General features: G+C 41.6%; 1 protein-coding gene across 2 annotated transcripts; it reads right to left on the bottom strand.

Annotated features, from left to right (window-relative positions):
• Window positions 1-102: 102 nt before the first annotated feature.
• On the bottom strand, window positions 103-14256 carry b3gat2 (beta-1,3-glucuronyltransferase 2 (glucuronosyltransferase S)). 2 transcript variants are annotated; one of them, XM_026936868.3, is made up of 5 exons: window positions 13896-14256; window positions 13174-13790; window positions 8380-8524; window positions 3901-4049; window positions 103-813 (listed from the first exon to the last, which is right to left on the bottom strand). In XM_026936868.3, exons 2-5 carry the CDS (start codon window positions 13711-13713, stop codon window positions 727-729), a joined length of 921 nt encoding a protein of 306 aa, XP_026792669.1. In that variant the 5' UTR covers window positions 13714-13790; window positions 13896-14256; the 3' UTR covers window positions 103-726. The 2 variants fall into 2 exon arrangements, with proteins under 2 accessions (XP_026792669.1, XP_034158674.1); XM_034302783.2 differs by having other exon boundaries at window positions 13174-14256.
• Between the last annotated feature and the right edge of the window lie 480 nt (window positions 14257-14736).

Raw genomic sequence — 14736 nt, 5'->3', positions numbered from 1 at the left:
AAGACAGTTGTAATCCGAAGGTTTGTTCCTGTAGTGCTGGGTTCAGGATGTTGGCATTGCCCTGGATCTTTCTTTATGTCCATTTTCTCAGGCTCATAGCAACACATTCATGGCAATAAAGTCTTTTTACAGAAAGCTTTATCCAATAACTGCTTAAATACAATGAACTTGTATAGCTACAGTTACGTACGTCCACTGAATGTACATTTAAGCCAAATGTTCTTTCTCCAACAGCTGGCTCTTCTTCAGATGCTTCCAGCTTCATATACTTAGTGTTCTCCAACTGTTCCCAAGTATATATTACGTTCTCTAGGGTGAAAGAGACATTGAATCATCATTGTGATTTCATCAGGTGCTTTCACTCCAGATTTTCTCTTCAGTCTTAAGGTAAAAGTTTCTACTAGCAGCCAGTGAAGACAGCTGTACCGAATGATACGGGTTTAAAAGTTGAGTTCTTTACTAGTAACTCAGTATGCTTCCTCAGTATGATGGGATATTCTCATTAACAAAATGATGCCCAGCCAATTTATGCAGTCAGAAATAAGTTCACTAAATTGGATGGTCCAAAGTGTTGAGTTAGATGACACAGACATCAGAGTTCACACAGAGATTCCAGCATGAATCAGCAGGCTCTCAGTCCAGAGGTTGACACTAATTGGGAAAGTACCAGGGATAGTGGCTACTTGGGGCAATATGCTGTGAGGCCTCCCACGCCAGTCCTGTCTGCTAGACCTCAATCAGAACAGAGTCCTGGTGCCGTTTGGGTTCGTTGCCCAGGTTGACCTTCTCTGTGCGGGTGTGCCAAACCAGGACCTGAAATAGAAAATCATATGCTCAGAATGGAGATATCAACATAGCTGTTTTTCTCAGTAGGAGTAAGGAGCTTTGGAGGAAAACAAAGTGAGATATAGAAGGAAAATGAGGTCAGAGTCAGAGAGCATCTACAGCAGTAACCCCTCAGCTGTACTGTTTCACGCTGTTTGTGCTCAAGGTCGATGCTGTCGAGCATGTAGGCTCCCTGGCCTACTGTAGCAGCTTCTCTTAATTATAAGTGAGAGTTGAGCTCAAGCAGCCGTGCATGTGCTGTTAACGCAACCTCGCCCAGGTGTGACGCGTCACTTCCAAAGCACATTGTACTGTTAATTGGCTTGTTTTGCATATCTAACAAGACTAATTCAGCAGCCGGTGATGTGACACCTTGAGGTTGATGAGGAGCTCATACCACTGGGAGATGATCCACACTTAAAATGCTGAATATTTCATTTATCCTACACCTCTCTTTTTCTCTAGTGCATACAAAAATTAAGATATGGCCCAATAAGTAAAACTGCTGCAAGGCTTTCTTTCTTTTATTTATTTATTTATTTTTTTATTTTTGGCAAAGCTGAGTTTTCTGCAGTTTTCCCTGTTTGTCTAGCTCTGAACTATGCGTGGTTTTTCATCTGATGGGATGTATATGAGGAATGCACTTACACATTTTTAAGGTTGCATAATAAAGCTTTTAGGCTTTAGAGGCTCAGTCAGCCATCACTGTGTCCACACTTGAGTTATTGGTGTGTCTGAAACGTTAACATTGCTGCCTACTCTAGCTGTCTTTGGCATCAAGTCATGTTCCAATCAAATATTTACATAGAAATATATTTGCATATTTACATCTAGTCTTTGTTGCCCTGCATATCCCATAATCCTGTGCATCAGCTCTGGCACCACAGCTAGCCCTTAAAAATGGTGATGGAAAATCCAGAGGAGATTTGTAACTGTATTATTATTATTATTATTATTATTATTATTATTATTATTATTATTTAAGACTTTCTAGTTAAAACTAGTTGGGGTATTCATTCTTTTGTCTAAAACAGCACTTTATTCCAATTAACCTGAAGCTAGATGTCAATATCCTGGCCAAGTTGTAACATGCTTCTGAGAGTGTCTTATAATGGTTCATTATAGGGACCTTTGTAGCTGTCTTCTATGACACTTTTTATTTATATATAAATAAATATAAACTATATCTGGAGCTCTAGTTACTGAGTCTGATGAGGCTTTGGACTGAAATGTTTCTTTAAGGATGAGTGCATTGCAGAGAGGAGGAATCATCTGATTGATTGTGTTGTGTGCTAAGCTGGCAGGTTCTAGACATCGAGAGTGAGATGCACATTGACATTAATAAGCAGGAGAGTCTCTGAATCGGGACTGAGAATGGCTTCTCTCAGTGCGCAAGCTTGTTCACTCTCTAGCTCCCTGCCCTCCTTCAACCTCCTTCTTTCCACATCTGTCACGCTGTCCTTCATTTGCCCATTCTATTTCACTGTCAATCTCAGCCTCAGCCTTCCTCTTTCTCTTTTTCTGCTCTCCCACCCCCATCCACCATCTCCTGATTGCTCAGTTGAGTCTCTGAACCGGGACAATCAGTCCAACATCACCACCCTCCCTGCTGAGATGCATGCTGGGAGCTGCCCACATCGCCCTGTCTGTGGTACAGCTTGTTCTCTCTCGTCCCCAGAGATGATTTTAAAACACTTATAGAAGTTTGACCTTTTCATAAGATGTGTGTAAAGCTTTGCTTGGATGCACAGACTCATACACGGCTATGACAATGAGCGAGCCGAACCATGAATGTCAAGACAAAGTCGCCTTGCCTTTATTTTTTTCTTTATGAGTGTTTAATTGAATGTCATCTATTAAAATAAGTGTGTTACAATCCATATTCATTTAAAGCCATTTCATTTCTTTAATATAATCAGTCACTTGCAGCATTCTGTGAGTTGTTCTGCTGAGTCCAGTATTCACTTATGAAGCTCTACAGTATAATGTGGAGTTATGCTTTCAGATCTACACTTAGTTGAATATGGAACCTTTATGCTATGACTGATAATGATAGCAGTGTAAGACACTGCTGTACGATGTGCGTCCTCCACTGGCTGGCGCTGGTGATTAGTGGTAATGTCAGCTCTGCTAATAGTCACTATTAATAACCCCAGCACTGCTGCCATTAGGATAATTGGGTGATAATGATGATGGCACTAGCTGTGACATGCAAGGCCTGGGAAGAGAAGCTACCCTGACTCAAGTTGCAGTGAGACACCTACACCCAAAGTAATGTTCTGTGTGTTGACCCTTTAATACTCCAACCTGCCATACTCACTTTTTAGTGAGAAACAAGATTTAGAAAGACATTTCTTGTAATTATACACAAATAATACATGTGAAGTTCTAAACTACGAAAGCCTGAAGGAATCACTGATATTAAAAAGCCTGGGTTTAGTCAAGGATGAATTAGTTTACAACTGAGGCTGCTTGTTATACAGGAATGTTTCAGACACTGATTCAGTTATCAGTAAAGGTACACTGTATGGACAAAAGTATGTGGACACTTCACCATCACATCCATATGTGCTTGTTGAACATCCCATTCCAAAACCATGAGCATTAATATGGAGATGCCATTATAACTGCCTCCACTCTTCTGGGAAGTCACTACATTTTGGAACTTGGCTGTGGAGATTTGTGCCCACATTACTGAGCATTACAGAGCATTACTGAGGTTGGCACGCAGTCGGCATTTCAATTCATCCCAAAGGTGTTCAATAGCTTGAGGTCAGGGCTCTGTGCAGGCCACTTGAGTTTTTCCACAACAGCCTTGGCAAGCAGTGTCTTCATGGACCTCACCTTGTGCACAGGGACATTGTCATATTGGAAAATGTTTGGGCCTCTTAGTTCCAGTGAAGGGACATTCTAGATAATAGAACAGCATAGAAGGTCATTCTAGATAATTGTGTGCTTCCAATTTTGTGGCAACAGGTTGAGGAAGGCCCACATATGGGTGTGATGGTCAGGTGTCCACATACGTTTGGCCATATTGTGTATTTTATGTTGTATGCTGTAGGGCACGGCACTGACCTGGGTGCAGTTGCGAGCTTTTGGCTCCAGGTCCTCCAGCTTGGTTATTTGTTTGAGGAAGTCAGACTCCTGCATGCCTGGCTTGGCTCCTCTCCTCTTGAACAGAGCTTGTGGGTTAGCTAGGATCACTTGGAGGTTCACGGCGAAGCCTAAGCCATGGAGAAGAGGAGAGAAGTTAATGTAGTGCTATGTCTGAGAAGATTGAGCTGTTTCTTGGCTCGGTTTACTGCTGCAAGACTTCATTTTTCCTCATTTCATTCTTCACGTGACAGTCTTATGGTAGCCTCAGCCACTTTTGTACACATATCTATTCACAAGCTTCGATATCTTGAAGCTTGCAATCTGATCGGCTATTCACACTTACACACTTACACTTACTTCCAATGGAGAAAACTAATCTTTAAACACTGTGATACAGTGAACTTTTCAGAGCACAATATTGTCACTTGATTGAAAAAGCAGAAAAAAACAGTGATGAGTAATGTCAGTAATGCCCTTTGTAATAACAGTGAAATGGCCTCTTCCTGTGAAAGTAGGCGGGTCTTGGCCACGATTAGAAACCAAACGTAATACACTTTGTTTAGTGAAAGGTGGCAGCCTGTCTTGTTGTCTATGCTTAACATTTAGATTCCATTTTGCCTTCATTTTAAATTTAATTGCATGTCTCTTTCCTCTCCTGCTGATGTTTAAAAGTGGCAATATGTCCTTTGGTGATCATTATAATGAGGACTTATTTTGCACTTATGTATTGTTATACTCAAAATAAAACCTGTTCCACTCCTAGCATCAGCTTTGCTGTTCCACAGACAATTGATTTTTCACTCCTTTCAAAAGTCCCCCTTTAATCTCCACAGAAAATGCTTTTTATACTGTCTCCAACCTAGAAAGGGGCTCATATCTTATTTACCACTTTAGTATCTGCAACACAAAATCTAAATGGAAACAGGAGCTGACTGATGTATGGTGGAAGGGAGCATTTGGGAAAGGAAACTCCTCATCTGCAGCTTCAGTCAGCGTAACGTAGTAGGCTGAGCACTAGGGCAGTGCTTAGAGCTCATGTTACTAACTTAAAATTGTCGGAAACGCAAAGAGCGTGACCCTGAGCAATGCAGCAGCCAATCTTTGCCTTACACTCTTGTCCTGCAGGAAACTCGGGGGGTTGCGCTGTGCATTATTTGAGATATTACGTATTTTAATTTTACTCTTAGCCCTTGCCCACTCCTGCCAATTATCAGGGTGCCAGTAGAGCCTATCCTCTGCAGGCCTCATGAAACTAACATGGTTGCCTTATCTTTGCCTTTCATCAGGAGGAGACCCTGTGCCTTGTTTATGATTTTCCTTGATCTTTCAAAGATATAAGTATTCAATTAGAGGATATATAAGTTTTTTTATTTACTCATGGTTGCCTTTTTATTTGTGCCTTACTGTAATAGTCCTTCAAGACACCCACTTAACTAAACATTTGGGACTCTGTGTTGTGAAGGGCGACTTGAGTGTCTGGGTTTTTTATGTCTGCTTATTGTTAGAGGTATTTATAGTGAATATTTACTACATCCATTTCTTCTGTGACATTCATGCTTGTGTTTAGGAACTGCCATTTCAGCCAGTTCCTAAACACAAGCTCATACACATCCACACACAGTCTTCTATAATTTGTTGCCCTACTGATTGCCCTTTTCCTTCCATCATGTGTTCATGTGTGGCATGTGTTCATTTGCCTTCTTCACATTTCTTTCGAGTAATTTTAATACTCCATAATAACCCATATAAGTCGCGAACAAAGACTTCACAGTCCTATGTGTTGGTGGGTTGCATAGAAACAGTCTCAGTCTAAAAAAGAAAAAAAAAAATCCAGAGGGAAATATAGCCCTCAGTTGTGTTTTTTATCCCAGGTACAGGCTGATTTTTCTAGGACGCCTGTGCTTTAGCTAAAGCCACCTGGGTTTCTGCCACCCCCACAGCGACAGTCACTGCAGCAGAGAGGCTGAGGTTCAGCTGAGCTACGCAACTGTGTCCCTGCTCTATAAGTAGAGCTTCAAGGTACGTTCTATCATGAGCCTTGCTATGGTTTATTAATAGATGATGGTCAGTCAATTTGCCTCTAATGCTCTTAGCCTTTTTAATTACATTCCGTTTTGAATCGCTCTTGTACGAGTGCATCATTATATCAGAGACACTTTGATAAAGCTCAAAGAGAAAGGATTTATTATATTTTATTAATCATTTGCTCTATTTTGTTCTCCATGCACTCAGCAGTGTTCAAGGGCTCTCCAAATTTAGTGTTCTAGGCACAGGCACTGTGTGCACCCTTTGCTTGGCTGCAGCTATGAGCAATCAAAAAAATCACATTGTGCTAATGCAGCCCACTCATTGCCTTAGACACAGACAGGTTGGGGTGAGTCACATGGGCAAAACCTTGTGTAGCTGCAATGCAGACTTTCCTTTTTTTACTTATATAAGTAAAGCTTCATGGCAAATAGCAGGGTTATATTAGAAAGGCTTCTGTGTTAGGCCGAACACTTGAGCCCCTCTTCAGGTGAGAGCTGCACTTGAACGCAGTGAGAGGTGAGGAGGGACCTCTTTACCCGGCTATTGTGTTTGTTCTATGCAGGACCCAGACAGCAGGAATACTAAATTCATCTCATTGTTCTCTGCTTTTGTTCCGAGGCAAGCTTAGTAGATCAGGCTCATGAAGCTTAAATGGTTTTAAGAATTTTATACACAATTTTATACTGATACTGATGTTACAGGTGGCTGATCCAGAGATAAGAACAGGAACAAGTTGGGGAGGGGTAGAGGAAAAGGATCAAAATACTGACGGGAAGCAGGCTGGGAGAAGGAAGAAAGGCGAGGATGATGCAGTCTCCTGTTATCAGGCGTTAATTAACAGCACAACATCCAGAGGCACTGCAGGAGCCTGGAGAGTTCGCCGCTGCATTCTGCTTTGCTCTGCATTGCTGCTCTCGCTGTATATCTGGAGCTCTGCCATTCTCTTTATCCTCCTCAGTTTGCAGTATGTGAACTCTAGCACTCTGCATGTTTCAGATGTGTCAGCACCTTCCTGCCACACCGACGCTAATACACTGCCTTAGAGTACACTGCTGCTATTCCAAAAGAAATGCAGGAAATCAGCAGAATGCAGTGACTTGTAGCAGGTTCACACTTCAATACGCTGCAGCGGAAGTCTTGACGTTGTGTTATTACTGTTGTCATAGCTTAATTTGTTTTTGGAGGGAAAGTCATTAATGGCATTAATTAAAAACACCCCTTAGTTCTCAGAGAGTCAGCATCCTGTCAGCTATGATTGATCTACGTCTCAGAGCCATTATTTCCAAATGCATTTGGAGTGTAATCTATCCTTTGAGGTATGATAAATAGTTATTTGGATTGTTCTGCACCAACAACCAACAAACTGCACCAAAAACATGAAATGTGATAGTGTTCTGAGCATAGAGTTAGTTGTTGCCTGCATAAAAAAAAATAGCACTTACATGAAGAACTTGTTAGCCTACTTAAGTTGTGATCATCTTTGTATGTGGCACATGCACTACTGCTAAACAGCCATACAGCGTGAAGAACCCAAAACACTGTCTCAGCCTAAAATCAGCTCATTATCTAAAACATGTTCTTCAATCTTATTGTACTTGGTATGTCATAATTTAATCCTTTTGGGAAGTTAATATCAGAAAGCAGACTAGTGAAAGTGTAATAAATGGCAGTGCCCTGTTTTGCGTTCTTTATAGAAACAGGAGCTTAATACTGAACACACAATGAGCAAGTGTTATTGTATCGTATAATATATAAGAGCCAATTGTGTTCCAATATGCATGCCACACAACACTGGCTTATCAGAAGAAGGGGCTGGGCATGTATTTTTTTTTTTTCTCATGAAGGAAAAGGTGTATATAAATTTTTTCGACTTGATGACTTTTCTGTGGAACCACTGTGTTAAACAGTGTCTTATTTAATATAGGTAAAATGTTAAAGTCTTCAAACCGGGTTGTGAGTGATTTTACTATAGCTGTCTTTATTCCATGTTCTTTGAGTATTTCACCCACCCCATGCTTTGCTGTCAAGGTTCAGTGACCTTATATCTCTGCAGATGTTTGTTTTGGGATCTTCTGCAGAGTGTCAGTCTGTGTCCCATCATGTGAGGTACTGCAAGTACAACCAGTCCAGCTGTCCATCACACATGTCACTGTGCAAATGACAAGTTTTTACAGCAGACCCAGAAAAGACTGATTAATGGTCATTTATCTTCTCACTCCTTGCAATTTAAATGAGAAGGACACACATTGTCCCTGTAAGGGATGTTATGCTGAGTCTCAGAGCTGTGCTGTACCAGTCAAATGTGTGCTCATGTATGTATGTATTCAATATAGTGACCGAAATTAATGTATTAAATTAAATACATTAAATACATTAACTGTTGGCCATAGCTACTGTTTAAGGATTTTTTTAAGCATGGACAAGTCTTACCTGCCATGTCGATGGCAAAAGGTCGGTCAGCCTTCCAGCCTGTGTACCAGCCCACCACTTTGCCGTTTTCTACAACGGGGCGCTCATACCTGCGGCCCCCTACGAGTCCTACCGGCCATACGGATACTCCTTTAGTCAAACGCATCTGAGAAGGGGAAAAAAGCATAAAATGCACTTTAGAGTCAATGTGTGTGCTAAGAATATGACACAATTTATGTTTAATAAAAAGCTTCAGCAAGCACACACTTCACCTGTCTTTCCTCTAGGGACTGCAAAATTCATTTCTAGATATAAAATGGTTGGATATGGTTTGTGTTGATCTACTGGTGCTTGTTGTGAAGCCATCTATTTTTATTGAATTTCAGTAGATGAGAGAGGATTTCTGTGGGATTGTATTACAGTGCGTTGGCTCATTTTCAGTTTGAATAACCTCATCCATCTGCAGCCACTGTGAGGCTGGAAAAGCAATAAGATCATTCGCACCTGATGCAGCACACTGTTTATATTGCAGATATTATTTTTGATGGGAGCTTTCTGCTGGTGCAAATTAAAACAACCTAAAGCTAAACAATCTTTTTGTTCTTTTCAGTAGATCGAGAAAAGGAACTATAAAGTGTAGATAGAATTCAAGGAGTGTGTTTTTTCACTCAAAAAAAGTCAGAGTAGGCTTTAAATATTTAATGGCTGTGCTATTCATGTAAGCATGGTACATGGCATTGTGAAGCGTCAGACGATGATGCCTATGGGCTGGAGGAAGCTTTGAAGCTCGTGCTCGGAGTGTTGCTGTATCTGAGCAGCTCAGCTCTAATGCCGTCCCTTCACCACCCCCTTCCCATCTGCTCCTAGGGACCTTTCAAAGGCTTCTCCTCCGTAATGGAACTCTATAAATGAGAGTCTAAATCAAAGCCAGAGAGCCGGAGAACTCTCCAGTGTAGAGAGGACATCACCGCCTGCAGCTGCACAATCATCCCTCTGAGTCATCAACTAAAGCAGCACCAACATGCATCAAATGCAGCTGGATTCATTGCTGTCAGAGAGCAGGGACATTCTGGTGAGGCAAGCAGTGGCATCATAGAGCCTCTTCCAAGGTCAGACCTAAGTACACATAACCCTGCCATAGCAAGAACAAAAGATATTAGAGTCTGCGAAAGAAATCTCTTTAATATCTTGAGGATACCCAAGAAACCTTTTAAACAAAATATGAAACATCAGCTTTATATGAGTATACAAGATGCAATGCAATGTGTAGCTGTATTTATGAAGAAAGTTATTTTCTTGATTCATTTTCAGTAACTGCTTTATTCTGAGTAGGCTGATGATGAGTCCAGACAGGAGTACATCCTGGGATGCCTGTCCATTGCAAGGCCAAATTTAGAGTAGCCAGTCCACCTAGTGGCAAATTTTTAGGAGGTGGGAGGAAACCAGAGGACCCAGAAGAAGCCCACAAAGACACTGGATGAGCATGAGAAACTCCATACAGACAGTACCTTGGATTCTGGAGCTGCAAGGCACCAACACAACTTGCAGCACCATCATACCACCAAATGTCAAGTTGAAAATTTAAATTATGCTCCTCACCACAGAACAGAAAAGACCCAAATATATAATATAATGTGGCAGTGCTCTAAGGTATCATAATGAAGGTGTTGCCTCTTGTTATGAATGTGACTGATTTGAGCAGTGATAATAAGGCACTTAGACTGATGTGCTCCAAATCAAGCCTGAGGTGTTTTATGTGCTCATGTTGAGCAGGGCTGCATTCATCAGCACAATAGCGTTATGTTTTGCCCTTTATGGTCTATTCCATGTGCTCAACTCCGTGTCCAGCTGTGTTGAGAAAATGAATTGAAAGAGACGAGGCGGGGGAGAAAGAGAGGAACTCGGAGGACAAAGCCACTGCTGATGGCGTACAGAGAGTCTTTCACTCTCACAAGACCTGTGGCATGAAAACAGCTGATCTGGAAGGCAATGCATATAGGACTGTGATACGTGAAGAGAACACAGAATGGAGAGAATAAAGACTAAAGCAGGAAAAGAGGAATGTGCAGTTGATATTGAGATATTAAAACATAAGAGATATGACAGATCCCAGTTATGAGATAAAGGTCTACAGCCTAGAGAGGGGTGGGGTTATAGAACACAAGGGTGGGAAGATGGAAATAAACAGAACTGTGATCAAAGTGAAAGGCAGAAGAAAGAATGAGCATGAGCAAGAGATGTTGATAAGATGAAGCAATATAAGAGAAATACTCTATCAGCTGTTTATGTATTCCATGGACTATTGTACTTTCCACTTTAATGCTCTGCAGAAATTCAGGACAGACAGCTGAAGTATGGAGGTATTTCAGTGTTAGATACACTAAATGTATTTAATAAAAATGCTCAAACCCTTCACTACACTTTCCTTATTAATTCAATTTATTAAAAGGTGTTATAGCTTTGTGCATTTTCCCTTTGCTTTTGACTTCTTTGCACATTCGTCTGGTTAGTACATCTTATATTGAGGCATACAACTTAAATGTGTATTGGTTGACTGGAATTTTGAGCAGCAAGTCGTCTAGCCCTTAGCCATAGACACTGAATGAACTGTGGCATTTCACGCAACATGGCAGAACAATCTGAACTGAGGGTTCTGCAGCAGCCTTCGGTTCCTACCAGAGTCATCACACTGCCATTAACACTGCTAAAAAAAAAAAAAATCAAACCTTCTTATGATTATCTACTGCTATTGTGTGAATAGTGAATAATCTAACCATTTTAAGCTATATACTTTTTCTAGTATTATGGCCATATTAATTTTTGTTACCTATTTATTTTCCTTTGAAAGAGAGAGACGTGTCGTTCACATGGACAAGGATAAAAAAGGAACTATTTTGGAGTTGAAAAATAATATTTTGGAGTTAAAAATGCAAGTTTCCTCAAACAAGGCTATGTGAATTGTCATTCAGGTCAGGGATTGTGTTTCTTCAATGTTACTGCATGAATTGAAGCTTCAATTAATTAACTGTTTGGCTGGGTATGAGCTTGAACCTGAGATTGAGGGCTCTGGCCATGCTAACTTTATTTAATGTAGAGGCCATTGATGTAGCTTCATACTAGCACAGATTGTATACGTAATTTATACAAACTATACAAACTTGTGCTCAGACATTAAGTCACAGTGTGTTTGCAGTGATAATCTGCTGCATCAAGTTACTGACTCGCACAAGCATTAAAAGCAAACAGCGGTGTTTCTGAAGCTTCTACATCCCTGAAATACCTGTATGTACAGTGTTAATCCCTTACAGTGTTAATCCCACAAAGCTTTCAGGTTCTGAACCCCACAGCTTACTGATTATCAGGCTGCTCACTCACACTTCTGAAGCTGGCAGTGCAATTAAGCTGATGTTACTTCCAGAATCACACAATTGCCCAATTTCCCTCGAGATATCAAATATGCATCTAACAAGTGGAAGTCTCTCTAGGCCATCAAACCGTAGCCTGATTAATTTTAAATGATAACAGGCATCTAATAAAATGTTGGTCTGTTTAACTGCGCTTTGTGAAACAGTCTCTTTAAAAACCTTTCTCAATAAAGGCTTTCATTTTTGATTGAATATCTAGTATTAAGGCAAAGTGGACTAATATTGGGGTTAAACTGGGAGGAACAAAGGGGAGCTCTAGCAACTTTGGTTCATGTGAAAGGATTGCAAGCCAAGCTTAGCTCCAGTACCAGAATGTATTGTAAATTGGTTTGAATCATTCATTCATTCGTTCATTCATTCATTCTCAGTAAGCACTTTATCCTGATCTTACAATTTTCATTAAATCCATTTGACTATTCTGCATGACAAATCATACTAACACACAGCCCATACACAGATACACACTAGCTACACTAATGCCTCTGACCTTCCTCTTATAAGGATGATCACATCTGATTGTTTTGGCACTGCATGTTTATGACAAAATTCTTCTTGTCCTGCTGATGTTCATAATCATGCAACCCTTCCTGCTGTTTTATAGTACTTCAAACTGCTACATAAATTAGTGAATGATGCCTCAACCTTTAGGTAGCCTAGACTATTTTTTTCCTGCTAAAACTAAATCCATTCCAAAGCTTTTAGCGTCTAATCTACTTTGTATAGCCAGATGAAATTGTCCCTACTGAGCTTGTCCCTATCTATACACTGTAGGCTTGTTTAATGGATTGATCTTTTAATTAAATTTGATAGGCAGTTTGTGCAAGCTAGATAATCATCTCGAAAACAGTGTAGATTAGACTTCAGTTAAGAGCTGAGTGAACTATGGATGGACAGAGGGATGGACTATTAGACTATAACATAAAATGATCCTGCTGTTCATTGTGCTAGGCTACATGACATGTTTTACTGTACCATGCATCTTTAGTAAATTTCACCAGAAGATATTTAGATGCTATTTTGCATACCAAGACTGACAAAGAATCGACTAGTGAAAAATTTTAAGTCTGACCATGCAACTGTAGCTTGGGAAATTGCGCACTAGGGCGGAAACTAGGGCTTGTACTGAAGACCTGTTTAAATCCCAGTTAAATGATAGCAGTATTAAAACTGTTCCCAAGTTGTTGAAACACATTAAGGAAATGATGTTCCACCTGCTAATGCCATGATCATAATATAGATGTTTAAAGTCGTCGAATGAAGCCACTTGAATCAGTGATTTAATTTTTTAAAAAAAGAGAGAGAGAGATGTCTGGAAATAAGCACGAGCCCGACTTGCACGGTCGCAGCTAAACTTTTGCTGTTTGTGTTTGGGGTGTTAATGCAGGTCTACCTCTTCAAATAGCTCCAGGCTGTACGTGTTATCATCGTCGGCGAAGAACACCACTCCGGAGTCGGTGGCAGTGCGGTGCGCGCGGAGCCATGACAGCGCGGCGTTCCTCTGCTCGGTGGCGCGCGGCATGCCGGCCCGTTTAAAGCGGCGCGGAGTGAGCACGTGCAGGTGCGTGTACGGGACGCGGCCGCGCGCCAAGAAGCGCGACACGAGCTCGGTGCGACTTGCAGAGTCCTCCACCACGATCCAGTGGAAGTGCGGGACCTGGCGGAAAGTGTTGGCCAAGCGCGTGAGCTCGGCTTTCTGCACGGCGCGGCTGTACGTGGGTGTGATGGCGTAGATGAGCGGCGGCGGCGGCGCGCTGCGGTTGAGCGCATGGACCCCTGCGTCCCGCCGCGGCGCGCTGCTCAGCCGGGACAGGTACGAGTGCGCCGTGTTGCGCACGGAGGACCTCTTCGTGTCGATGTCTATCACGATGATGACGATCAGCACCCACGGCAGCAGGATGAAGAAGCGGCTGTAGAAGATGGACTTCATCATGGCAAAGTTAGGACGCTCCCGGAGACGCGGGATCACCAATCCATCTCAGTCAGGCGGGATATTTTAACACAAGCAGCCTAAAGGATGCGGAATCAACAAGAACTTAATGCTATCCCCATCGAACATAATCTAATCGCTCACTATCTATTTAAATACATCTTTAAACCATAGAGAGAATTTACTTTTTGTGCTTATTTCGCTTCTCTCACCGTCCACCAGCGTTCAAACTCACGCAGTTCTTACAGCGGCTCCTTCCGAGCCATCCTGTGTGCGTTTCCAGTCTCCTCTGAAAAGACTAAAGGCGAGACAAAACCCTATTCCTCCACTCATCAGCATTGAAAGCGACGGCAGGAATAACAAACAACAGGTACAGTTATTGCATTGGATCCACAGAAAGCAGTCCCTGAACGCATTGCCGGCTTTGCCTCCATCCCTCCTCTGAGATGCGCTTCTGAGCTCTGGAGCTGAGAAACAGTGCGCAGGTCCAGCTCTGATGCTGCTGCTGCCTCAGAAATAACAGCGCTGTCATGCGAGGCACTGAGACTTCACTCTCTTCATTTGTGTGTGTATGTGAGAGAGAGAGAGAGAGAGAGAGAGAGTGTATCTGACCAGACTACTAAACGATCTGTCTGAAATGCAACGGGATTAAACACTCAATAAACTGCCACTGTTACTAAACTCTATATTTCTGAAAAATAACAAAGATTCCGCATCTAGCTGAGTTTGCCTTTCGAGCCAGTATCCTGCGCATTTTATGCACTGAGACTTAATTACAGCAACTACAGCATCAAACTAATCCTTGAACCTTGCACTGTGTTTCTAATATCATCATTAATATGGCTGCACAGGATAATAGATGCATTATTAGGCGAGGGGGCACATAGGGTACACCTTGGAAATAAGTCTTGCCAGCTAAATCACAATAGAGATGTATTACTTTTCTATGCAATTCATGCAGACCATAAATCATCCTTTTCCATTTGGACTGAACCTGTTGAATACTTGGAACCACTGTACATACTT

This window comes from Pangasianodon hypophthalmus, chromosome 3 (genome assembly GCF_027358585.1).
Source record: "Pangasianodon hypophthalmus isolate fPanHyp1 chromosome 3, fPanHyp1.pri, whole genome shotgun sequence".
In the NCBI taxonomy this organism is placed as follows: Eukaryota; Metazoa; Chordata; class Actinopteri; order Siluriformes; family Pangasiidae; genus Pangasianodon; species Pangasianodon hypophthalmus.
This window is presented reverse-complemented; position numbering and strand designations above follow the sequence as displayed.